We start from the raw sequence: 27,612 nt of genomic DNA, 5'->3' as shown, positions 1-27,612 counted from the left end.
AAAGCAGATAGGGATCCCCTGGCAGAGACCGTGCCACTGAGGAGCAATAGGTTTGTGTTCCCTCACTGTAAGCCTGGACTTAGGAGCGGCCATAATGATACAACGTTACATTGCCAATTGTTCCTATGTGGCCTATAACCAGGAGTACTCCGGACCAGGATTAATATCATTACTCTACACTCAGTGCTGATCCGTGCCATTCACCTCCATTAAATTTTGCTGCGTGTCACTTTCAGCTTGTGAATCATTGATAATGAGAAGGCCTATAATGCTTCATGCATATTTAATAACAGTGATCAGGAATTCCAAAACTCTCGTGTGGCGTGGACTAATAGTCCAGTTACAAAACAAGCAAACATTGTCAAGTTTCCCCCTCTCCACCACGGATTAACACCAAATGCTAAAGACTTCCTTATTAAAGGTTTGAGTTGAATGAGCCATAACACAGATTACGCTACTGATGGCTAATTAGCAGATTTTATGGTTGCTTTCATTCTAAAGTTGAGTGCTCTCATAGGATTTTAGACTTTTATGGGCATTGCAACAGCATGTGCTCACCCTCCGGCCTGAATTTGGATGAACTACTCACCTCAGAGTGTTAATTCACTAGAAGGGGCAAGGTGAGGTGCCAATGTGGGAACTGACGGTGCCAGATCGGGCGTAGATACCACTTTTGATAAAATGTCAGTTGATGTAGTGTGCATGATGGAAGGCCTAGACAAAACAGAATGGCCCTGCTTTGTCATCGCAAGCTTGCTTTCTTAGAACAGATTATGATGAAATACCCTTTTGCTGTTTTTTGTAAAGAATGAGAGAGAGTAGAACCATTAGGATCTAGCATCTATTTGCCTTGCAGCGATTGACATACTGAAAGAAATTGTGGGTGGATATAATTACTTGACAAAAACACAGCAGACTTCGGCAGAATTCCAGATATCCAAGATTCAGGCTTTACTTTACAATAACGCGCGTCAAGGGAGAATACAGCCTTCAGCTCAGGAGCATCGACTACCATTCTAACTACTACCGGAGGAGACTGGCCTTTTATGCTCAATTTGCAAGGGTGTGGTTCAAGAGGATGTCATAGGTACAACGTCCTGTGATTGGCTTTCTCTTCCCGCCATTCAGTCAACCACACCCAGACACACCTACACACACCTATTTGCCATTAACATATTAGGCAGGCTCCTCAGGTAGAAACGTTATACAGGATGTTCTAAACATTCTTACACTTAAATCATTGTACTCCTTGTACTGAGACTATAAAAATACCAAACATGAATACATTTACAGTTAATAACACAAACATATAATTCAGCTAAAGTTTTAACCCAGGGTCTTCGTCTACCCAAAGATAGAACAAAGGAGCTTGTGGAACAGATGGTATAGGCAAAAGGTGCCCAGTGGGGAGCATTTCACACCTACATCTGCATTGAATAGATCAAAGCAAGAAAGACAGAATACACTTTCAATGTAAATGGAGCTAAGCCTCCATCTAGTCTGGAGCAAGAAAAGGTCATAAAAATAATTTCCATCAATACAGGGCCCTATTTTGCACCCTGGCGCATGGTGTAAAACTCGTTTTTCACCCGGTGCAAAGTTTATTTTCTTATTTTGCACATTTACTTTTTAAACAATGTGCCCAGGGGTGTGGCAATTAACAATCTAGGGAGTGGCTTAGCGCATTGTCTAAAAATCGCTATTGTACACCACCTAAAACGCATTACGCCACTGACCAAGATAAACCTGTTCAGAAGTCTATGGCGAGTTGTTTAAAGGTTATTTTAGGAGCGCATTGTCAACAGTCATATTGGCGGGTGCACAACGCACCATCCTTCTATCCTCCATGAACGCGCACCAGCACACTTTCATGCAAAACATTAGAAATTACATGATTAGGCTACAATGGAAAACATAATTAGAATAAACATATTACGAAATACATCTCACAATGCATTTGCCAGTGTTGTAGTCAAGTCACTATGCCTCGAGTCCGAGTCCAGGTTCGAGTCTCCAGTGTTCAAGTCCGAGTCAAGTCCAAGTCATTAAAAAAAATTCCAAGTCAAGTCCGAGTCGAGTCCACTACTCATCTGAGTCAAGTCCGAGTTGAGTCACTATTAAATGCAAAACAAACAACCTTCAGGGCATTCATGTCTCCAGGCATTTGGCGCCGTTAAAGTTAACGTCCGTTATTGTAGAACATGGCGTGATGTGTGATGTAGGCCTATGACATGAAGCAGTAACATTCCATTGCACTAATATTAATACTGAGAATAATTTAGATATTAAAATCATATACCAAATAATATTCTAATGACATATTATAGCCTAATGACATTACAAAAAAAAATCGAGTCCTTGTCTCAATTTCCTAGTCTGAATGGTCTGAATGTACGAGTCCAAGTTCGAGTCATTCAGTGCTCAAGTCCAAGTCAATCACGAGTCTCTAAATTTAGCTCATGACTCGGACTGATATGAGGGTAAGTGTTTTTTTCAGCCTATGTTTTCGATGGTAACCCATTGTCAGTCAATAGTGAAAGTAACTTACTGCGTATCACTGTCTTGTCGTTGACTGACACCATGGTGAAGTTAGTTTCACTTTGCCAATGAGTTCAAATAATAGACGAGTGCAAATGCGTAAAGGCTATGCTAGGTTTTAGTAAAGCAAAAAAAGCTCTCACCTGAATAGTCATTAACTGTCATTGTTTACTCTGCTGTGAATAATGACACATCCCTGTTGCAACCTCATGAATATTCATATTCCATTCTATTTCATTTGTTTTATGTTTGTTCTAGGGTGCGTTTGATGATCCCTTCACTACTACGCTGAAGGAAGGAGTGCCACTCGTACGTGCTGGAAAGCCCTGTCTCGGTTGAGCTCCCAGGTGCACCCAGGCCAGGTGTGCTGCTGAGGAACAACCTGCATGAAGGAGATGGAGAGAAGGAAAGGAAGGACTGAGAAGTAGACGAAATCACATTGGGAGGGAGGTGGTGGCCTACGCAACTTTTTCATATACTTGCCACCAATGCTGTTGTGAATCTTGAGCAGGAAAGAGAGAGCGAGAACCCAAGACGGAGGCGAAGAGAAAGAGGAGCATAGGCCCTCTCTGTGGACGAGGGGAGTTACAGGCCATTTGCAGCACTGGAAGGCGGCACGGTTAGCAATCCGTGGTGGGTGAGAGGGTGACCACTGAGAGAGAGAGACGGGGACTGACCGAGAGCCCGAGGGGTGGCGGAGGAGGGGGAGGGGGAGGCGACGGCCCAGGAGGACCGGGGAAGCTTATCTCCCATGGCGACTGACCCCGGCGAGCCCACGGCCACCGAGGACTCCTCGGAGAAACCTGATGGAGGGAGGGAGGAGGAGGCGGAGCAGGGGGGCCGCGGGGTGGACGCCGCGGCGGCCCGGGAGCGAGAGCGCACGCGGAGCACCCCCTGCGACTTTCCTTCCTCCCAGACGCAGGAGAGGAGAGCGGGAGGAAGGGCCGCCGGAGGAGGAGAGGACGACGGAGGAGACGCCGGGGCAGATGGACCGGAGGCGCCCCGGAATGCCCGCTCGCTCTCCTTCTCCACGCCCTCCTCCCCAACTGCCCTGCACCACCTGCACCACCACCACCACCACCACCACCAACAGCAGAGCGGCCGGCTGAGGCGCGAGAACAAGCGCTTCTTCCGCAAGAGCATCGAGATCTGTGAGGAGGACGACGAGCCGGAGGAGGCCGCGGCGGCAGCAGCCGCATCCGCCTCTGCGCCGGACACCCCGCAAAGTGCCCCCCACCTGCAGCTGCGCACCTCGGACTCTGTGTTCGCCGCCACCGATGCCCCCCAGCAGCAGCTTCCCGCCAGCGCCCATGCGGCCCTTGGAGAGGAGGGTGCTCCCGACGGGGCATCCCAGGACCCGGACAAGGCTGGCGGAGCAGCCCCGTCCACCCCCACACAACCAAAGGCCAAGGAGCGCGAGGAGCAAGAGGAGGAGGCCGAGATGAAGGCTGTAGCCACCTCGCCCGGCGGACGCTTCCTGAAATTCGACATTGAGCTCGGCCGAGGGGCCTTCAAAACGGTCTACAAAGGCCTGGACACGGAGACCTGGGTGGAAGTGGCCTGGTGTGAACTCCAGGTAAGAGCCTGTTCCCATCCTGCATTTATTTCTATCCAGACAGAATGATCAAAGTTGAAAGACTTGAATAGGAGCTCCACTGTGGATTCGCTGATAGACGGTTGAAGGCGAACTTGAATAGCTTCCTTTTCTTGTAAAGTCTCAGGATTGGGGAGGATTGTTTGGGGCTGTATTGTGCTTTTTGCTGTGTATGGGCTCCCCTGACCGAGCTAGCATGAATCAGAATCCTGTTACTCAGGGTTTTTCTGTGCTGCAGAAGTGAAATCTTAGCCTCTTGTCTCCTCAGCTATTCAGCAGGAGTTCTAACAGTCAACTGCAGTGAGAGCCAGGGGTGGGGACGGCGGGTTGGAGAGTGAGAATTGGCTCGGTAGATATACACAGTAACCGTGGGAGAGTGGAATTGAACAAACTCGTGATACAATGAGCAAATAGAAGGCCTCCTCTGCACGATGAAATGCCTTGTTGTTCTCACTGTGTGGTATATCATTATTATTGGCATGTTCTGTGGCCTACACCAGGTCACACTATGGAGGAATGCATACAGTACAGCACACAAGGCATTACAGTCACATTGCATAATTTATACTCTTGACAAGTGAGAGAAACACATTCACATTGTTCAAAATGGACTACTGAGAGCGTGATCCTCTGCATTATGATTATAAGTGCTGGACTTCCAACTTGAATCCTTTGTGACCTTCCCAGCCCGACTATTCAAGTGGGCACGCGACTATAATCCCCATCGAGCACATTTTTTTCCATTAGCAAAACACACACACGCCTTCTTCGAAGATTCTAGCTTGCCTTTAGGGGGTTAACACGAGAGAGGTAAGTAGCTTATCAAGGCCGCTCATTAATTAGGACTCAGAGGCATTGCGTGTACATCACGGAGACTCCAAGCGATCACGTCTTAGGCCTTTCATTGACCTGTACAGCACTTGTCTATAGCTCTATTGTTTTTAAAGGAAGACACCACTGTGTGTTGGAAAAGTAGAGTTTTGTCAAGGTTTGTGCCTTCGCCTGCACTTTTGTTCCCCCAGTCAGGATCTGCCAGCACTGCCAGGGCACATTAGCGCAACAGGGGCACTTGCGCTGGAACACAGCAACAGAGGGTCGTCTAGACGGTCAGATAGAACATGTGATAAGAGCAGAACAAGGGAAAGAATAAACAGAACAGGGGTAAAGGATGTTCCCTAAAGGGAAAGAGGAAGAAGGAACTGTTGGCCAGGTCAGAGGGGAGTCACGGGTCAAACACATACGAGTGGTAAACAGCTACAAAAAAACAGAACAACCATGTCTAAAAGAGACATTTTTACAGCTAAGTAAGGCCTCAGGTGAAACTACACATTTAAACAAGCTTCTGTTCTTTTAACAGAGCACAAAAAAGGGGATTTGCTATCCACCTTTTTTTTTTTGGTTGCTTCAGGTCTTGCTAAAGGTTGCTTGGTCATGTGTTCCTCTGGGGAGCTAATTCCAAACGAGTGCCCCGGTTAATCCCAGTGAGTGAGTACTGCTTGCCGGTCGGACTTCCTCCCAGCCTCCTGTTGCTTTTAGCGCCCGGCTGCCCTGTAGGGCAACCCTACTTTATATCACTTACAGAGCACACCGCCTCCGTCAGAGCAACACAACCCTGAAAAGACAGATGCTATCCGTTTACCACAGGCAGCAGCAGTGCTAACAGCACTTAGCACTGAAGGCTGCTACTTAGCACTGTTTCCAGAGTGCAGGTTTAACAGCTGAGCAAACCCATACACCTCAAACAAAGACTTTGACCACTGGAGCTAGGATTACTGACCTATCCCCAAAAAGATAACCGACCCCACACACACACACACACACACACACATGCACACACATTCTACATAAATAGACAGGGTAAATATACTATGAACCACTCTGGCTCTGCACCATAAATTACACATGACTTCTACAACATAGGCAATGGCAGGGCAAGTAGTGCTTTGAGTATGAGCTCTAGTATGAGCTCAGTGGCTGCAACCTAAAAACATATTATGCTACTACTGCTGTGCCACACTACAGCTGAACAAAGGGAATGGAGATAGCAAGAAAAATCATTGTATAGCTCATAACTTATTATGCTGAATAACCTATACATGCCGGTAGGATATCTTTTTGAGGCTTTTGATACTATTTAAAGACGCTGTTTCCATGGAAACTGTTACCTGTGGTGATGATTTGTCCTCGACTGTCTGTATTTTCACTGTCACTCATTTATAAAAAATGCTCTCAGATATGATGCTCTTCCATGCACCAACATTAGTGGTAGGGTATGCCAGCCGAAAGGTTGTTCTAGACGAGAATAATGTAAAACAAACAAGTGGCTTTGTCACTTTTATAGTGTGGGACATAGACATGATACATTAAAACAGTGATTCCACAGAGTGCTATCCTTAGGTCTAATGTTGTCTTCCTTGCTGTAGTGTTGGGCAGACTGGCAGGAGAACAACTGATGCAGCCAACCCCCTGTATGAGCCGCATATTGTATGTGGAGATAGCGATCAGACCCCATGTGACGCCTCCTCTTTTCTGCTCCTCTCGTCTCTCTCTCCTTCTTTCTCTCTCTCTCCTTCTTTCTCTCTCTCTCTCTCTCCCACTGTCTCGTGCTCTGCTACGGTTCAGTGGCGAATGCAAATGAAATCAGCCCAGAGCTGCATGCCTGATGTAATCATCACGGCCTGTGTCGGACATGACAGGAGATGTCAGGGGAAGGCTGAGAACCTGATGAGGCCAGTGGATAGGTTGCTATGCTACCAGAAGACCACTGGAATCTTACACCAGCAAACCCTGTTGAAAGTCTTTCAGCTCCCCGCCAGGGGTATGTTCCTCTGACATAGACATGTATATATCACTTTTATATCACACTATATATCACTTTTACTGCTGTCTCTCTCTTAAAGCATGACCAGCAGAGTTCAGTTATGGGAAAGTGCATTAACACTGTAGTGACTGGAATGATGAAAGGATGATCACAGAGGGGGAATGAAGGGTACGATGTGTGTAGAATACTGAGAAAGACTCTTTCTGTTCTCTATAGAGAAAGAGAAGGGAAGAGAGGAAGAGCTATAGAGAGAAAGAAAGAGAATGATGAGCCAAACAGAGGATTAGCATGGCATTCTTCCCAGAGAGGAACTCTGGAGCTAATGCTCACTCTCTCACTCTCTCCCTCTCTTTCTCCCTCTTTCTCTCTCTCTCCCCCTCTCTATCCTGTCTCACTCTTTCTCCCTCTCCCTCTCTCTCTCTCTCTCTCTCTCCCCCTCATTCTCTATCCTGTCTTCCTCTCTTGTTCTGTTCTCTGTCACTCACACACACCACACTCAAGCCAGACTGGTCACAAATATGCACACAGATCAACACATCGGCAGAAAAGCTTCAGTGCGTTAGCTGGTGTTAGCGATTTACTTTGGCACTGGTATTTTGCCATAATGGATGTAAATGATGGCTAACTGTTGTACTGCTATATAAGGCTGTTGGGCCTGTAGCGTTTGCTCTATGGGCTGTGCTGGTGCATTCTCCTTTACCTCTTGTGTATGTGCAGGCCCAGAGGGACTAAATCATACCCTTTTTAACTCTCATTGGGCTCAATGTAGATGAAACTTGACAAGGACATAACCTCCTGGTGAGAATATAGCGCTATTTGCTTCAGGACTAGCCCGCTGTGCAGCTCACAGACGCGGGCACGCTAACCCAGCCTATGGGGTTGGAGCTGTCCTCTTAGCCACGCTGTAATCATTTCTGAAGAGCTTTTGAAGACAGCATGAACTCACAGAACCACAAACCAGTTATCAACAGTCAGCCTTTGTGCATAGTGGCGCAGCACTGTTAAGTAACAGTCTGCCTGTGATGTTTGCAGCCTTAATGTGGAGTTGCATGGGGGGATTTGTCATTGTTGTTATTAGCATGTATTATTCATGTCAATACTTAAGATAAGGCATTTACCAGCTGGAGTGTTGTTTGTTTATTGTCCATCATATCTTATCGCTTTGTAGACTAAACTAATTGGAGATCATTTGTATTGCAGGCTAAGAATTTGGTTAGCGCTTATTTGGTCAGGCGCTGAGAGCACAATAAAGCAGTACACCATCCCTTCCCCGCATAACTCTTAGTTACGTAAGAGGCATCAATACAGGAGCAAATAGCATGCATTAGAGGACACAAACAATTTGGAGTGGTTTGGAGAGGTTTGACTTTTCGAAATAGCACAACTGAAACATTCAGCATTATATCATTGAATTTAACTGTACATTAGCTTTTGCACAGGCATTTCCTAATTGTCATGGGAATCAATAGAGCTAGACCCCCCCCCCTCCCCAACCACACACACACACACACACACACACACACACACACACACCGAAGCATCCAGAGTGACACACCTATGGTGGCTCTTCCACAGACAGACAGACGGGGCTGTCTGTCCAGAGGCAGGGATTAGCTGTCCTAATGCAGCTTGAAAGAGGGGGAAGTAGAAGTTCATGGCATGGCCACTCTCCCCTCCTCCCTCCCTCTCTCCCTCTGCTCCCTCCATCTCTCTCTCCGTCACTGTCTCTCTCCCTCCCTCCCTCCCTCTCAGCTCGCATGCTCAGAAGCAAAAGGCCAAAGCAGTATATCCTTCATGCTAACATTTAGGCTTGTAGCATTACCATGTGGCCTCACTGAATAGGCTCATCACTCACAGTGGGGAAGAATTTACTGTGAGAATGTACAGAGACGTACAGTATGTGGCTGTTAACATAAACTACAGTCTACGTAGCAACTGAACGCAGACTGAATTTGACCTGGAATACTTGATGTGTCCATGGTATTGCCAATTCATGGTTGTTCCATGTGTTACCCATGTGTTGTGTGTTGCTACGTGTTTTAAATACCTAAACAAGCAGACAAGAATAGCTGTGTGTGTGGGTGTGTTAGAGGGAGATGGATAGAGAGAAAGAGAGAGATTGTGTGTGTGTGTGTATGTGTTTCGTGTGTGTGTGTGTCCGTGTGTGTGTGTGTGTGCCTCTGTCTGTGTGTCAGTGAGTGAGTACACAGGGGGTGATCCAGGGAGTTAATTACAGTGGGTGCCTGTCAGGCTGGAACAAAAAGCCTGCACAGACAGCACAACTCACGCAGAAACGCCACTGGCTCAACGCAGGCAGTCTGTCCTGTCCTGCCTGTGCCGCCACAGGACGCGCCCTGCCACAACAACAGCGTGGCCAGTCTGCCAGCCTCCGCCTCCACAGTGGACAGAGAAAGCACAGACTGGCTGTCTCTGCAGCGCACAAACACTACTTAACACCTCTCTGGCAGGTGTCTCTGCATTACTATATCTATAGGAAAATAGAATCATCAGGAGGTCAAATATTTGCTATTGAAAGGCCATATGATTAATGACTTATTATTTGTTTTTAATTTGTGGTCAATCGCTACTAAGACCATTGATGTCTTTGGCCAGATGAAGTTATCCTGAAGACTAGAATGAATTGGGATATTTTTTGTCGTCGAGCAGGTTTACTTTGGGTCTTGAGCCACAGGTTTTGAAGTGCAACAGTGATTCGGATATGACTCAGGAAAAGACCTGGTCATCATTCCACCTCTCTGCGCGATCGCTTAGGCCAGACAAATGGGGCCAGAAGGACAGCTTGTGATCTAACGGCCTGCCAGGTATTGATGTGTGCCATGATGCCAGTAGGGGTTAGTTTGGGTGGTTCTCTCCCCTCCCTCGCCCTGCCCAGTCTTGCCCACCGCACCGCCATCATTAAGTAAAAGGTCATCGGTTTTTGGCTGTCCACAGCAGACGGCTGGCTGGGTTGGCCGGGCCTTGTCTCTTTCCCAAAGGGACGCGAGGGTGGTGGGGTAACGGAGTGAGTCTGGCATGGCCTGTCTGAGGCGCTGAGGCATCCTTAGAGGCCCCCGCGCTTACTCATGGCCACGTTATGTCACTCCGCATTTCTCACCGCGCTCCACAGCAACCACGCTCACTGCAGGGGGAACAGAGAGGACAGGGGGCTAGAACTAAAGCACAAGAGAGAAAGGAAGAGAGAGAGAGATGGAGGGAGGGAGAGAGAGAGAGAGAGGGAGAGAGAGAGAGATGGAGGGAGAGAGAGAGATGGAGGGAGGGAGAGAGAGAGAGAGAGATGGAGGGAGGGAGAGAGAGAGATGGAGGGAGAGAGGGAGAGAGAGATGGAGGGAGGGAGGGAGGGAGGGAGAAATGGGGGAGTGAAAGTGAGTGTGAAAGGGAAGAGAAATAGCTGACAGCACTGCCTGTTATTGCAGTGGAAAGATTTCTTAAAAGAGCTGTAATGAGGGGGAAATCAATTGGAGTTGGAGACTGTTAGGGGCCGTATTTAAATAGCAATTAGTCTTTTTCATCTGAGCCAGCTTTTAGCTGCTTTCAGAAGTTGTGAAGATTGGTAATGAAAGTAAAAATTAAGAGACACTGACAGATTTACAGAAAAAAATATAATAATAATATAATAATTAAGACAAAAATACAAAGGAATGAGTCTCATGTGTACTCTTCCATGATGTTAGCCTTTCCTGATTTTCTGTGGACTTTTCCTTGCCGCTACAGTGGGCAGGGTCCTCTAAAGCTGACATGTAACATAAATATTATTTTAACACGTGACCTAGAAGATGTGGAGAGCCTTTTAAAGGGGCAGCTCAATAATTCAGTTGAACTCTAAGTGTACGCCTCAGCTGTCTAAGAATGCACCTACATTTGTGAGAACAAGAATTTGTTTTATCACAGCCCGTCTGGAGGCCACGCGTCCATATCTGTGTCAATTTTGCTGTTCAAAATGCTCTTGTGGATAATATCTTATGACTGCCAACCCCTAAAGCAAACATGGATTGAATGATTATCACGGGACCCCATTTGGACTACTGCAGCCTGTGATCTACCCAGACAGTCAATGGCTCTGGTGGCAGACCAGACCAGACCAGACCAGACCAGACCAGACCAGACCAGAGCAGGACTAGATCGGCTCCTGAATCAGGGACTACCAGAGCACATACTTTACATTACATTACATTACATTACATTACATTACATTTAGCAGACACTTGACCAAAGTGACTTACATATGTCAGCTATATTACAAGGGATCACATTGTCCCTGGAGCAACTTGGGGTTAAGTGCCTTGCTCAAGGGCACAACGGTGGAAGCCCGGAATTGAGCCGACAACTTTCAGGCTACTGCACGCTAGCTCAGCTCCTTAACCACAACATTACCACTGCCCCCACGTACTGACAGATAGAGTGCTGTTGTCATGGCAGAACCATTATCATTATGTCGCTATTTGTCTTACAAAGCTAAAACAAAAACACAAAAACAGATAGCCAGGCCGCGGGTATTTGAGTTAGGCCCACCAGTGAGCGCTAATCCGAGCGAGATCTGCTCTTTTCAGCAGTGCTCCCATCTTGTTAGTCTGAGCTCACATAGATTACCGTCATCTAATCCCCACAGACGCCTCGCATTCTTCAATTGTAAACCGTTTACTTTTCCTGTCTCGCTGTCCATTTGCACTTTCTCCATCATGTGTCTTCACCCCCCCCCCCCCTTACCTAGATAGCGTGAGGATATGTCAGATGATGGAAATAGAGGGGCAATGGGGGGGGTGTAGTTATCTCATAGTTTGTAAGCATGTTCAACACACAATGTGCCTTTCCCTCTCTCGCCCCTCCCCTCCCATCGTTCAGTAAGACCCTGAGGAGTTGTGAGTTGTGATGAAAGATTGGAATACCCACACAATTAACTTACAAAGCCCCGAGGGAGTGCTGGGATTCATGAAAATGTTTACAGAGGGAGCAGAGGAGAGTGGAACGACCCATTGTAGGAAATGTGCGTCTAAGTGCCCAAACAACACGCGGCTAATGGTTCAACTGGCTCCCAGTAGACACTTCCCTTACTCTCTCCTGCTCATGACTCTGCACTGCTGGTGTGTGTGTGTGTGTGTGTGTGTGTGTGTGTGTGTGTGTGTGTGTGTGTGTGTGTGTGGGTGGGTGAGAGGGAGAGAGGGAGAGAGGGAGAAGCAGAAGGAGAAGAAGTTTACAGCTCTACCTTACACAAGACCTGACCTTATCCAAAGCAGGTGTCTGGTCCAAATCGGTCTCTCTGTGTGGGCACGGTCAGGTCGAGGTCACGTTTTCATGGCTGTTTACATCATGAGTTATAGGCTGTCTACACAGGCCCTTAATACACTCCACTGCCACCTACAAATATTGCCAAATATGTTGCTAAACTCACTGCACAGCTTTGGTGATTATACATATTGTGTAAGGGCTTTTGTCCTGTTTTGGTCAGGAGGACGCCCATACAGCAACCAAATGTGCTGCTAACTCGCTTACAGTGAGGTCACGGAATGTGGGGGCCTTTTCTTGAGTACACTCCTAATTCGCTAATGGAACAATGGTCCATTTGCTTCAGTGAGCAGCGCCGAGCGATGAGTCGATGAGCATGAGCGCTGTGTGGAACTGACATGGCATATGCATGGGCCCAGTTGACTGCCTGTGATATTCACTCACTGGAGAGAATTCCTGAAAGACACCCACTGGCGCTTCACAATAGGGCTCTCTTTCTGACCGCCACGGTGGCGGCGACCCCCTACTCTTCAGCGCTCGCTCGTTTTCTCTCTCTTTGTTGTGTCGTCCCCCTCATTTTCTCAACGGTGTTCCGCTCGGCCGGTGGAAAGGTTATATCATCTCCTTATCGCCCCTTTGTTCACTCCCTCATTACTCCCCCCTTCTCCTGCAAGCTATTCTTTTCTTTTTTTTACTCTTCGGGGCAATTTTCATGTTCTTGGAGTGGTCTGTAAAATAACTTTGCTATATATTTCACTTGATGTAAATATACTATTATGGAAACTAGAAAAAACATTATTTCATTAATTAATTTATTTCATTTATTATGACCATTTCTAGGACATTTTTTAACATACACTTGAAGGTTCAATTCTTTATTTATTCTTTTAATAATATACATTTCAACAGTTTTGCTTAATCATGCTGAGCACTCACAACAGTGCTATGATAGTGATTGTTTTGCAATCTGGACACTCCTTCATCTTGTGTGAGCGCGTTTAGCTGTCTGGGTTGCTGGGACATGAATGATAATTATTGTAATTAACACAGCTGACCTTTGCCGACCTCGGGCAGCTGGACAGAGAAAGACTCAAAAAGAACAAAACGCGTGCACATATGCAAACACACAGACCATCCCACACGCATGCGCACACACACACACACACACACACACACATTGACGAGATCTCCTCCAGACAGACTGGTCTACGCGGTGGGAGGCTCTCAGGCAGACACAGACACAGACAGGCAGAGGGGAGATGGAGACCGACAGGGACAGGAACGCGCAGAAATCAGGACATGCAGAGCCACACACACACACACGCACGCACGCACGCACGCACGCACGCACATACACACACACACACACACACACACACACACACACACACACACTACCTCACAATTATACTAAAAGCTTGTTGCCACAAAACAGCAAAGGAAAAGGCAAATAGCTACAATGGCACACCCAGAAACAGGACATATTAACTCATGCTACACTAATGCATTAAACCCTCAGAGATGCTTACATGGAGGGAGAGAGACAGACACAGGTCATGCTGTTTCTCTCACACAGACAGAAAGAAAGAGAGAGAGAGAGAGAGAGAGAGACTCTGTGAGTGTGTCTGTGAGTGTGTCTGTGTGTGTGTGCACGCCTGTATGCGTCTGTGTGTGTGTCTGTGTATGTCTGTGTGTGTGTGTGTGTGTGTGTGTCTGTGTATGTCTGTGTGCGTCTGTGTGTGTGTGTGTGTGTCTGTGTGCATGTGCTCGTGTGTAAGGGGGAGGATATGCGGGAGACACTGGGGATTATTTTTAGCCATGACAATGGCGGAGTTTTCATGTTGATGTTGAGTTTCAGAAAATAGAAGGGGCATCACAGAGCTGGCATGAGGGAGAGAAGAGAGGAATAGAGGAGAGGAGAGGGAGGATAGGAGAGGGGAGGAGAGGGGGTGGCTTTCACCAATACTTCCACAAAAGGACATTGAATCACTGGAGAGAAAGAAAGAGAGAGAGAGTTGGAAAGAAGAAGAGTTGGAAAGAGAGAAACAGGCATTGGCTACGGTAAATCAGCCACCCAAAGTCTAAGGGTGCCCTGCACACTGGAAAACAGGCCTGATTACAAGGATATCAAATTAGGAGACTTGGTTATGGGAATATCTGCAGGAGTTCACCTCAAGACTTGAGCAGTTGAACTGCGATGTCTTTTTACCCATGCTAAACAGAGAATCTGATCATGCTAATGGTGTCTGCTCATGTCGGTGTCTGCGTCTGCTTGGTCACGAGTCCAAGCCTCTCATTTCCCCATACGTGTGGAGAGGGTCTTGTCACTTAAGTTGGTATTGTTGCAGCCATTGCACTATGACCTTTTTACACTTGGGTCACCTAATCCCAATGATAAGGGTCATTAGGGTCAAATGACCGCAATGCATTATTTTGGTTGGCACTAATGAAGGCCCTCTGTGTCCAGTGACCAAGAAAGCCCCATATGGGACTACAGAATCACGAAATCCAATTTTGTGTTGGAATAGAATAGAGATTTATTGTCATTGCACAGTAATACAACGAAATGCAGTGCACTCACGTTCTCACGACTCATTAAAAAAAGTTAGCATAATAAATAGTCAGTAAAATAATACATTCTCATTCTCATTCATTCAGTACATTTATGTCGTCACACACTATACCATCAACTCAGTGCCATTGTATGCATTTGGCATGAAATGCATGCATTTAAACAAGTAGTGCAAAATGTATAAAGTTCAGAGCATTGCATAAGGTATAGATGTCATTGATTAATGCTGACAGATATCAGTGGGTTTGTTTTCAGATCAGAGTTGAGTATGGTGATAGCTTTGGGATAGAAACTGTTCATGAATCTTGTGGTGCATGTTCTGATGGACCTGTAACGTTTCCCTGAAGGCAGCAGTTCAAACCGATTATTAGCACAGTGGAATGAGTCTTTCAGAATGCTGTGTGTCTTCTGCAAGCATTGGCAGTTGAAGATAGTGTCCATTGTAGGTAGCTGTTGGTTGATGATGTTTTGGGCGGTTTTTAGAGTCCTCTGCAGTGAATTCCTGTCTGCAGCAGAGCTGCTACCATACCACGACAGGATGCCGTAGGTGAGCACACTCTCAATGGAGCAGCGATAGAAGGACCTCAGGTGCTGTCGTGAGAGATCGGCTTTCCTGAGTGTGCGGAGAAAGTATAGCCGCTGCCATTTCATTAGCTCTGAAAGTCCTAAACCAAGCTGCCAGTCAGTTGCTTCATCTGACCAGGGTGAGTAAACCTGAGTTGAGGACAGAATCAAGGAGGTATATGTGGTATCAGTGACGTGATGTGTTGTCCACACCTGGTGGGTCACCTGGAAGCCAGCTAGGAAGCTCCCTGGGAAATCATAAAGATGTTGGGCATAACTAGAGGCAGCAAACATCTCTTTCAGTGGTGAAAGCATGTCAGGTTTCTAATGGAGGGTCTTTGAAATTGCCATTGATATTCCCATTTAGACTGTCACAAAAGAGGAGCTTTGCTTTGTGCCATGTTCTGTGAATGTGTGATTCAGCTTAGGTTTCAATAGGGGAAACCAGGGCAACCATTAGATTGTCATTGTGCTTTCCAAGTATGTGGGGTCTCGGTAAACACAGGGCACATGTTTAATCAATCACTTTGCATCCCACGCGAGGTGCCAGTGACAGTCTGTCTGTTCATATAAAGCGGTATCTGGGAGAGCAATGGATGTGTCCTCAGAGAGCTTCTCTTCATTGGCACAGCCGTGGCGTCCGTGCCAAGGCAGCAGTCTGCCAGGGAGGATTTACACAGCGTCCACCACGCCACACCAGGGCAATCTGAGTGTGGCAGCAGATGCAGCAGAAACGTGTTTTATAGGCCAATGCTGGGTGTTGGTCTGGCCAGTCAAAGAGAGCCCACTTAACCGACGCCATCTGGTGGTCACCATCGTTCTATTGCATGGGGATAAGGGGGGGAAAAATAAAAAAAAGAGGGAAAAAAATTGAGAGAGAAAAAAAAAGCACGAGGCCGCGCTTGTCTAGCCTCTCATTTGGATGTACAGTTCTAATTGAATGCCGGTGCAGTTGAGCCGAAAAGATTTTTTTTGCTGTTGTCAGCCCCCATGGCTCCGACAGTCACAGCCCTCCCAACTATTTGTCCCCCCTCGAGCGGGCCTGTCCGGCCAAAGACTGCGCCCAGCTAATGTAACGTAGTCCATTTGCGAGGGTTACATTCTTGCAGTAAAAGTGAATGGATACAATACATTTTAGCATTCCTCCTCCACAGCACATTTTTTAAAGGGGAACTCAAATTAAAAGTGCAGCCGGTCTGTGGGCTTTGCTCTGCAGCGGAGTGTCACTGCTGTGCACCAGGGGCTTTTTTATTTATTGTCCTCTCTGTGCTGGTCATTAATTCATGCCCAGATGAAGCCATGGGAACTGTCTGATATGAATTTATAACTTGATCATAAATATGGGGAGTTTCTATCCCATGAACTTTGACAGTTTATGGAAAGTAAGTTTGAAATTAATTTCACCACCTTAGATGTGATAGTAGATCACTGCCTTCTAGTTCTATTTCATTATATAGCATCAATAACAAAATAGAACATTATCTGAGGATGCTGTACAGACCCCACGGCCTCTACAAGTCAATACGAGTGTTATCAGGTCTGGACAAAAAGTTGAAGTGATCTGAGCTGAGTCTTTTTAATGTATTTTATATAGGATGCCCATGATATAAATATTTTTTATAGGAGTGCTATATACTGTAAGTATCTTAATTCTCCTCAACTTAACACCTCAGCAGAGTCAATGTAATCCCTGGCTGCTCTGTATGGTAGATCAGACTATATCATGTATGGTAGAAAAGCCTATGTAGTTTATAGTTAGTGGTTAACTACTTTGACTGTTCCAGAAACGCGGCACATAACACGTCCAGGTCTATTGTAATCTATTAGTGTTGTCTTATCTCTCTCTCTCTCTCTCCCTCCCTCTCTCTCTCCCCCCTCTCTCTGTCTTTCTCTCTCTCTCTCTCTCCCTCTCTCTCTCTCTCTCTCTCTCTCTCTCTCTCTCTCTCTCTCCCCTCTCTCTCTCTCTTTCTCGCTCAGGATCGCAAGTTGACCAAGGCGGAGCAGCAGCGCTTCAAGGAGGAGGCGGAGATGCTGAAGGGCCTGCAGCACCCCAACATCGTGCGCTTCTACGACTCCTGGGAGTCGGTTCTCCGCGGCAAAAAGTGCATCGTCCTCGTCACCGAGCTCATGACATCAGGAACGCTAAAAACGTAAAGTAGTACAACCACCAAATCTCGCTGATTCCAGAAACATTTTACCGATCTGTGTCGGTGGATGAGATCTATCTTCATCCTTTGATGAGGATGCCAGTGTGTTTAACCCCAACCAACATCCATCATTCTCATGCTTCTATGCTGAGTCACTGTATTCACTGTTGGAAATGAGAGCACTTTCAGCTTGTCAGGCTACACTCAGTCATTGCCCACTTGCTCATTATGAGCAACAACAGAAGCCCAAGAGTCTCATTACCCATTCTCTCTTCTCCTCCATTTCCCCCTCCTGTACTCTTCCTCCTCCTCCTCCTCTTCCTCTCTGTAGCTATTTGAAGCGCTTTAAGGTGATGAAGCCCAAGGTGCTGCGCAGCTGGTGCAGGCAGATCCTGAAGGGCCTCCATTTCCTGCACACACGCACGCCCCCCATTGTGCACCGAGACCTCAAGTGCGACAACATCTTCATCACCGGGCCAACGGGCTCGGTGAAGATCGGCGACCTCGGCCTGGCCACGCTCATGCGCACCTCCTTTGCTAAGAGCGTCATCGGTGAGCTCAAACCCTGTGATGACCACTCCTCCCGACACAAGGACATGCAGTTTAGACAGGTTTTATCAGTGTGAACCTGCAGTTTGAGTTCAGGATGTTCAGAAGTCTAGGTCAAAGGCAGAGGTCCATTGCAAAGACTAAGTTCATCCTCAAGTCTCAAACCTTTTTCGACTTAAAAAGCATCGGAGGCATCCTTAAAAGGGATCTGTGTAGTGTCTACATAGATTCTGTTCACCCTTTGCCTTCTCACTTAGCACTATGCAAGACCGTTATTTATTCACAGCATTAAGGTGCATTTGCTCATAGAGCTAAGACTATGGCTTATTGACTGCTCTTGATCGATATTTGCACAGAAATGGCCCACTTAAAACGTCCTGCTGAAAGAAAAGTAACTAATGGAGCCATGATGCCATCATACAGAGTCCATGTGATGTTACATAAGAGGGGGGATGTGATGAACATGGATAATGTGGGAAGTCCTCTTTTGAACTGTGCTGAGAAAATCTACTTTGATCTATTACATTAAAGAGAGTGGCAACTTGACTGTGAGCAGCACCTACAGATAGACCATATATCCTCAAACAAAAATAATATAAAAGTCAAAGCTAAATTGTGGCAGTACTCAGAATACAGGACATAGTCACTTGTCCTTTGTGTAGTCATGGAGACACATTCAGAGACACTGAAACAAGAAACATTAACCAGATAGTAGAATTTCAGACTTTATCCAACAAGAATGCATGCTGAATGCATTTGATGAGTATGAATCAATTCTCAATTCTCAATCTCAATTTTGATGTGAAAAAAATCAGGTGTTGGCTTTTGATAGTCAGTTATTTATAAATCTCTGTGTAAAGCTGCTCCTGTTCTGACTCCTCCAGGCACCCCTGAGTTCATGGCTCCTGAGATGTATGAGGAGCACTATGATGAGTCAGTGGATGTCTACGCCTTTGGCATGTGCATGCTGGAGATGGCCACCTCTGAGTATCCATACTCCGAGTGCCAGAATGCTGCTCAAATCTACCGCAAAGTCACCAGTGTAAGGGCCTGGCAAAGTCATTTTTATTTAGCTTTTCAAGAGTAAATAAGATTAAATATGCTAGTATATCCTCACATTGGTTTTCCCTTCCCTGAACTTAGGCCTGCTGTTTTATGCATCATTAGGAAGTTAAATGTAGAGATAATATTTTTTCCTTGCTCCTTCTCGGTAGGGTATCAAACCAGCCAGTTTTGATAAGGTGAACGACCCAGAGATTAAGGAAATCATCGAGGGCTGCATTCGGCAGAACAGGACCGAGCGGTGAGCTCCCACATACTCAATCCGTGCCTAATGAAGTGTATCATTGAGCTGTTAGACCAAGGCAGCACTATAGACCCTTTCAAGAGAGTTCCATTATCAGCATCATAGTTGGCCCCACAATACTTCCTTTTTAACATTCCATATGTAATCTTAATGCAGAGGAAGTAGATTGGGACCCAAATAAAACATTCAAGCATTGTTTTTGTTTTTATTGTTGAAAGGGTCTATACGGAATCTCTCCTCAACACCAGTTTTGTCTCTGCTTGACTTTGTCTGCTTGTGCCCCCTCCCCCCCCCCCCAGACTCTCCGTCAAGGACCTGCTGAACCATGCGTTCTTCGGTGAGGACACGGGAGTGCGGGTGGAGCTGGCGGAGGAGGACACGGGCTGCCAGGACTGCCTGGCGCTGCGCATCTGGGTGGAGGATCCCAAGAAGCTGAAGGGCAAGCACAAGGACAACGAGGCCATCGAGTTCAGCTACGACCTGGAGAACGACAGCGCCGAGGAAGTAGCACTGGAAATGGTGAGAGAGAGAGAAAGAGAGAGAGAGAGAGAGAGGGGAGACTTAGGGAAGGAGAAAAACAGAGAGGAGAGAGAGAAGGGCAAATTAAGGGGTCTGTATGTTTCTACAGGAGAGGAACTCATTTTTCCCCACCAGAGATCAGAGATCTGTAATAGAACCGCGTAGTGTGAACAGTTGAATCTGTTGCTAAATATGACACATTAATCAAGGCTTCCTCTCACCTACAATCCGCCCTCCCTGCTATCTCCTTCATTCCCTGCTCCCTTTGACATCATGTCTCCCATGTGTGCACACGCCAGGTGAAATCGGGCTTCTTCCACGAGAGCGACGCCAAAGTGGTGAGCAAGTCCATCCGCGACCGGGTCACTCTCATCAAGAAGTCTCGCGAGCGGCGGCAGCAGCAGCAGCTCCTGCAACAGCAACAGCAGCAACAGCAGCAGCAACAGCAGCAGCAGCAGCAGCCTGGTGTTCTGGAGGAGAGGAGAGACTCCACCTTCACCTCCTCGTCCTACTCCTGCTCCCACCCCTCTTGCTCCTCCTCCATGGGCCCGGCGGCCGCGGCCAGCGCTGTGGGGGCCACTGGGGGCCACGCAGGGGAGCCAGAGGAGCTGCCAGAGGTGGACCAGCACGTCAGACAGCAGCAGCAGATCCACGGCTCTGCCTCTGGCCTAACAGGTACAGCAGCAGCAGCACCACCACCACATGCTCATCCTATTCAAACTCCATTAATACAGCAGCAGCAGCACCACCACCACCACATGCTCATCCTATTCAAACTCCATTACAACAACTGCGGATTCAATTTGTAAAGCTTAGCATGAGCAGCTTGGTTTGCCACTGAAATGACAAGGATTAGATTCATTTAAAGATTACAGTACTGATGGGTGGCTTGTTTGTTTTGTTTTGTTTTTATCTAGGTTGATCAGGGGTTTACAGTCAGTTTTGTGGTCGTTTGTGGGTTGATTGTGTTTGGGTTGCTGCCTGTAGCTGATGAAGGGACACACCAGTGACTGGAGGCTGACTCATTCTCTTCTCTTACTCAGAGGGGGAGAGCATCTCTGCAGCAAGCTGTGAGTCCTTTACAAGTGGAACGAACCAAGTCCTCCTCCCGCAGGGGGAGTCTGGGAGCCCATACGCGCCTGCTCAGGCCAGCTACCCATCGGCCCCAACTGTAAGTAGTCCCACTCTGTAGTAACACCTTCACTCATTTGCCAATGAGCAATAAGGCATGGCATGATTTTGTGGGTAAAGGCGTTCTGATGTTTTGTTATATAAATATACTCTCTCAGACACCAGAGCTCTAGTCATAACAATAAGCTTTTGAACATGTTGGTGGGCAACTAACATAAAAAGCCTATTGTGGAGTTAAAAATGACATGATTGTGGGGTAAGCATTGTTCTCTTTATTTATCAGGCAGTGCAGAGTGCAGGGGTTCTGTCCCACCCCCAGATGCTCCCTATTGGTCAGAGCGGAGGGGATCCAAACATGCCTATTGGCCAGAGTGGTGGAATGTCTGGCATGTCCATTGGCCAAAGTGGTGGTGGGGCTCCAAACATGCCAGTGGCTCATAGTTTCATTCAGCCAGTCACTATGGCAACACAGGTCTCATCAAGCGTACTGCAGCAGTATCCCCAGGTGAATGTCTCCCTCATGTCAAGTCTGGCTATCTATCTGGTGTCTCTCACCTACAGTACATGCATTCCAAATGCTTCCTTTGCTGGACATACAGTGTACCCAGGGAGACTAACATGCAAGTGCTCCACCTCATATTTGTATGACTGGAGTCTCTGACTATAATATTTCAAAGGCGGAGATGTATCCCTTTCGTAGTAAAATGGTACCACCTCTTAGGGGGGTATCAAATCATCTCATGTCATAGGAGGATTTGAGATCAAATCCATTGATATACCAGGTCATCATACTTTTACTTCACATCCTATGTGTGTTTTTTACTATGAGCAGAGACAACTTGTTTTCCCAGTTGGCCAATTTAGTTGGAAAGAGACTTGCCTCTTACCAAAATGGAAACTGATGTTATTCATATGGCCCTAAGGACATGTTAGTGGTAACTCAAACAAGGTTGCATTCTGTTTAACTTTGGTTTAGATTTTAACTAAATGTGTGAATTCTCTTCTTTAACCTGCATGGATATTTACACATATATATTTTATTGGTTCCTTTTCGATCTTTGTGTATAGGCCTACATGATGAGAATAACACTGTGTTATATAATTTAAATATTACTTGTGTTCTTAACAAGTCATTGCCTAAAATACTGTTGGGGCAATAGTGTCTTGCTGTAATGGACAGTTTTTAGTCCAGGATATGTTGCCTCACATGGGTGGCTTTTGTTGCCTTCTTCAGATTCAGCCAAGCATCCATGAATACAATATGCATAGTTTAGCATAGTTATTGACAGCAATACAGCATAAAAAGCAGATGCATATTGAATCTGTATGAATTGATTTTTTGCAGCTCTTACAAACACCTCAATGATGGCATGGGTACAATTTCAAATTTGATAATGATTTGAATTAGGTAGTCTTGAAAATATGCTGGTGCTTCCAGATGATTGATCCCTGGTACTAATGCTACGCTCTTCCTTTTCTCTTCTCACCACAACCTCTCTCTCCCTCTCTCTCTCACTTATCATCTCTTCCATTCTCACCACAACCTCTCTCTCCCTCTCTCTCTCACTTATCATCTCTTCCATTCTCACCACACTCTCACATAATCATCCCGTCTAAATCCATCTCTGCCTAAAGTCCCTTCAGACATACCCACCCACTGTCACCCAAATGCTTCCCTCTCAATCCATGGAGAGCACCACTCCACATACCTCCATAGTTCAGTCGCAGTCCTACATCCCCCCTGTCTCACCCCAGGCCCCTATGAGCATACTCACTGCTCCCACGTCAGTTGGAGATCCCACGGGATCGGTAGGAGCATTCCCACTCGCCCAGCAAAATCAGCCCGCACCTTTTCAGCATGAAGCGCTGCCCCAGCAAACACAGCAAGCCATAGTTCAGCAGCAACAGCAGGCGGCGTTGGAAGCCCCGACAGCCCTATTGCAGCACCAGCCGACAAATGTGATAACGCAGCCTCAAGCTGTTCTGATACAGCAACAGATCGAGCAGACGCCGCAGCAAGGGGCTTCGCTGTCGCAGCCACCGCATGCTAACGCGGGAATACCACAGCAGGCTGAAGCACTTGTCATTCCCCAGCAGGAGCAGCAGCCCAGCCACGGCTCAGCACAGCAGTCCTATGTGCCACCTCTGCCACAGCAGCAGGTTCTGCCGCAAACGATGGAGCCCCAAACACAAACACAGCAAACCTACATGCAGCCACACCCAGGGTTGCCACAGCAACAACCTGTGATGCAGCATACACAACAGCACCATCCCCAGCAAGCCATTTTGCAACAGCCATCGAGTGAACAGCAGCAATCCATGATTTTGCAACATCAGATAGAGCAGCAGCAGGTCTTTGTACCACCACAGCCTGAGCCACAAGGGCAAATACAGCAGCAACCCACCCACCACCAACAGCAAGCTCTGCTACTGCAGCAACAGATCGAACAGCAGCATCAGCAGCAGGCCATGCTACTACAGCAGCAACTTGAGCAACAGCAGCAGCAGCAAAGCTACCTGCAACAGCAGCAACACCAACAGCAACAGATAGAGCAACAACAGCAGCTGCTGCTACAGCAACAAAAGGCTCAGCTGCAGCAACAGATAGAGCACCCACAGGTTCTGCTTCCACAGCAGATTGATCAACAACAGCAAGCTCTTCTACAGCAACAGCAGATAGAGCAACAGCAAAAGCAGGCATTATTACAGCAGCAAAAGGAGCAACAGCAAGCCCTGTTACACCAACAACAGTTAGAGCAACAGCAACAACAGGCATTATTGCAACAAAAGCTGGAACTGGAAAAACAGCAGCAACAGGCGATGTTGCAACAGCAGCAGCAGCATCAAATCGAGCAACAACAGCAGGCTGCTCTGCAACAACAGCTAGAGCAGCAACAGCAACAACAAGCTTTATTAAAGCAGCAGTTAGAGCAACAGCAGCAGGCTATGTTACAACAACAGAGGGAACAACACCAACAGCAGCAGTTGGAACTCCAGCAGCAGCAACAGCAGGCCTTACTGCAGCAGCAAAGAGAACAACAGATCCAACAGCAAGTCCTGATGCAGCAGCAGCAGCAGCAGGCTTTATTCCAACAGCAAAAGCTTGAGCAACAGCAGGCTTTACTGATGCAACAGCAGGCCGAGCCGCAACCACAGGTTTTGCTACAGCAGCAGCAGATGGAGCAGGCTGCAGCTGTGGTCCAGCATCACAGTGGACCCCAGCATATTGAGAAAATCGACCCTGTGTCCGCACAACTCCCAAATGAACAGCAGGTGATGCAGCAGCAGATAAGTCAGCAGCCATCATGTGTTGTCCAACAGCAGACAGCGGTGCCTCACCAGCTGCACTCAAGCCTCACTCAGCAGCAAATAGAGCAGCAACAGCAGGCATTGGGCCTGATACAGCAACAGCAAGCTCTGCTCTCCCAGCAGCAGCAGCAGCATAGAAGCTCCGTGGTGGAGTCTCAGATCTCTGGCATTGTTCAAGCAGCCCCAGCAGAGGTCACAGCTCAAGTCCCAGGACTTGTTCAGGCTGCAGCTCACATTCAACCCCAGGTTCCACTCCAGGCTGCTGTCCAGCCTCAAATCCATCCGGTACCAATCCAGAGCCACGGGGAGATCCACCTTCAGAACCAAGGGCACACCATCTCGCAAGTGCAGCCGCAGGCATTTATACCAACCCAGATGCAAGCAGCCTCTCAACCAATGGCTCAGCCTCAAGTGAGCCAGCCCCAGGTTCTCCTCCAGTCTACCCAAGTGCAGGCCTCCATGCCGACCCAGGTAGCACTGCAGCCACAGATACAAGCTCAAGCATTTGCTCAGACCCATGCAGCCCCTCCGATGCAGCCTCAGGGACAGGTGTTGCCAGCCCCAGCTCAAATTTTGTCCGTGGCACCTATGCCAGGGCCCATCCAACTTGACCAGACAGTGGCCCCCAGTGTGTCGATGCCCACACCAATACAAACACAACAACAGGCCCCTGTCGCAACATTGCCATCACAGTACGCCCAAGCAGCGCAGCCAGTGCAATCAACAATTCAGTCAGTCCAATCAGACCTCACCCAATCCATGCAACAACAACCGGTGGTGCAGTACCAACAAATGATGCTGTCTCCAGGGGCGATCGCTGCTGTTGCCACGACAGCACCCACAGTCGGCCCTGCTTCCATAAGCACAACGCAACAATTTGCACAGCAGGGTAGTCAGACACACATCCAGAGCCAGGTGCAGCCGCAGCACGTAATCCAAGCCCAGCATCAGCCCCTGAACACAGGCGTGCCCCCAGTGGCGCAGCCCCTGGCTCCGGTGCAGCCCATGGCAACACAGCAGTATGAGCCTCCACAGCAGCTGCAGCCAGCTCCACAGGTCCCACAGCAGCAGCAGCAGCAGCAGATACTTCAGACGGCTTCAGCAGCGCAGCCTTTCATGCAGCAGCAAAGCATCCCCACGCAGCATGCTGTGGTTCCCCAAGAGCTCCCCTGTCAGCCCCAGCCCCCTCCCCAGCCCTCTACCCAGCCAACGCCCCAGCCCTCTACCCAGCCAACGCCCCAGCCCTCTACCCAGCCAACGCCCCATCCCTCTACCCAGCCAACGCCCCATCCCTCTACACAGCCAACGCCCCAGCCCCCTACACAGCCCCTGGCCCATCCCAGAGTTCTCCCTCTGTATAGTCAGGTTGTTGCAGGCGCTCCACCACCATCCCCTCAACACCATGTCCCCCAGGCCACTCTGCCTGCCCACACGCACACTCAGACCAGCGGTCAGACCCAGACCCACACCCACACCCAGACCTCTGGCCACACCCAGACCCACTCCCACTTCCACACGCAGACGCTCGTGGAGCCAGGAGCGGGATCCGAGCAGCCTCTTTATCCACACACGGCCTTCCCGCCTCAGCAGTTACCCCAGAGTCCATCTCGTGCCACCGCTTACCTCCCCACCGCTCTGCCGGCCCCTCACCCTGCTGTCCCTGCCCCCGAGTGCCCTGGCCAAGCTGAGGTACCCACGGCCCAGCTGGGGGTGACTGACGTGGTCCCCACATCCCCAACTTCTGCCACTGCTTTCCAGACCCTCGGCTCTAACGGTCCCTCGCTGCCCACAACCTCTCTAGCAGAATGTGACCCCGCTCTGCTGGGTATTGCTCAGGTACAAAGCACTCACAACCCCTTGACTGATCACCCTGGCATTTTTTATATACATCCGTAACATTACATGTTGTGTGTCCACACTAAATGAGGAAACAGGCAGACAGCTGGACTAGGTCCAAAGCCAAAATGGAGCTATGTCTGACATCTCATGGTCACTTTCGAAGGTAGAAGATCAACACACTGTTTGAATTGCGATATTCATTACTAGATGTTTTTTTAACTAACTTTTCTGTGGTTTAACAAAACCTATTAAAATGATACTAACCAAATGTACTTTCAAAGCCTATAACAAACATATAAATACTTGTTTTAAGTAATCCCTTTAATAGATTTATATTTATGGAGACAACCTTAAGCTATCATGATCTTAAAATCCTACAACTGCCATTATTTTTGTTCAGTTTAAAGTGTGTTTTATGTGTTACCATGTGTTACCTTACCAATGTCAACTGTACCCTTAGGAGAGTCAAGGCCAGTTTGTCAACAAACATACATCATCTGGGTAGGTTTCACATTACGCTATTCTCTGATTGAAGTATATTGATCTCAGTCCGTTTTTAAACCTATCCTGTTGATGCTTATATTCTGATTATTGCTTATTTTACCTGTATTACCTTTAGCTCTGCCCCGGCCAATGGAGAAGAATCTCAACTGTTGTGGGCCAATGGAAAACTGGTTGATAGGTTGAAGGCACAGAGGAGATCTTCCTATCAGAGGACAGACAAGACAACTCATTTCCAGCTAACCATGATGCAGGCAAGTATCCCGTGCTGTAAGAGGGCATGGTTTTACAAGTGTTTATGTTGAAGTAAACAGACATGAATTTAATATGGAAACTTTCTCTCAGGTGTCCAACACTGGAGACAACTTGGTGGAATGCCAGCTGGAGACTCACAGTAACAAAATGGTCACCTTCAAGTTTGACGCTGAGGGTGACGCACCAGAAGATATTGCAGATTACATGGTGACATACACATCATTCCTTTTCCAATTATAGTGTCCAATACAGGAACAGTACTGTACTTAATCATAGCAGTACTTAAAAGCAATTAACAGTACTTAATCAGAGCAGTAATTATGGTAAAATATTGGAATTGTAAGTGTTAGTAACTTACTTGTGTATTCTTTGCTGTGAAGGTGGAGGAGGACTTTGTCCTTGAATCGGAGAAGGTGAAATTTGTTGAGGACCTAAGGACCATAGTAAAGAAAGCTCTGGAAATCCTTCCAACTCAGTCACAGGTTTGTGTGTCTCTTGCACTCCAAGTCTAACCCTGAACATGAAATACAAAATGTACACTCTGTTCTGAGTCAAGAAGACTTCTAAACCCTTTTAACCTATCTCCCCATTTGATATGCCCCTAATTGGCTGCAGCACAGTATGTTCCAGGACCGTTTCCATTAGGCAATTGGCCCAGAATCAAATTTGTGCTTCTGCATCTTATTCATAACATACAATCTACAGTATGCATTGGTCATGATGAGT

At 47.5% G+C, this 27,612-nt stretch overlaps 1 protein-coding gene across 1 annotated transcript in view; it reads left to right on the top strand.

The window, feature by feature from the left end:
- Positions 1 to 3,903: 3,903 nt before the first annotated feature.
- Positions 3,904 to 27,612, top strand: part of wnk3 (WNK lysine deficient protein kinase 3) — a 36,525-nt gene continuing 12,816 nt past the window's right edge. Inside the window, exons 1-14 of the mRNA XM_076275492.1 lie at positions 3,904 to 4,114; positions 17,308 to 17,480; positions 17,809 to 18,029; positions 18,911 to 19,068; positions 19,241 to 19,329; positions 19,632 to 19,851; positions 20,151 to 20,526; positions 20,895 to 21,022; positions 21,266 to 21,487; positions 22,618 to 26,127; positions 26,591 to 26,631; positions 26,750 to 26,885; positions 26,977 to 27,093; positions 27,267 to 27,368. Of these exons, the coding sequence (XP_076131607.1) occupies positions 3,980 to 4,114; positions 17,308 to 17,480; positions 17,809 to 18,029; positions 18,911 to 19,068; positions 19,241 to 19,329; positions 19,632 to 19,851; positions 20,151 to 20,526; positions 20,895 to 21,022; positions 21,266 to 21,487; positions 22,618 to 26,127; positions 26,591 to 26,631; positions 26,750 to 26,885; positions 26,977 to 27,093; positions 27,267 to 27,368 (5,628 nt within the window). The 5' untranslated portion in view covers positions 3,904 to 3,979. The remainder of the gene's footprint in view (positions 4,115 to 17,307; positions 17,481 to 17,808; positions 18,030 to 18,910; positions 19,069 to 19,240; positions 19,330 to 19,631; positions 19,852 to 20,150; positions 20,527 to 20,894; positions 21,023 to 21,265; positions 21,488 to 22,617; positions 26,128 to 26,590; positions 26,632 to 26,749; positions 26,886 to 26,976; positions 27,094 to 27,266; positions 27,369 to 27,612) is intronic.

The sequence above is a fragment of the Alosa pseudoharengus genome, unplaced genomic scaffold (assembly GCF_046254945.1).
Source record: "Alosa pseudoharengus isolate Yale_2024_CS ecotype anadromous, Long Island Sound unplaced genomic scaffold, YU_APseudo_1.1 YU_APseudo_1.1_scf_9, whole genome shotgun sequence".
In the NCBI taxonomy this organism is placed as follows: Eukaryota; Metazoa; Chordata; class Actinopteri; order Clupeiformes; family Clupeidae; genus Alosa; species Alosa pseudoharengus.
Note: the sequence above shows the minus strand (reverse complement) of the source record. Positions and strands in the feature narration are given on the sequence as shown.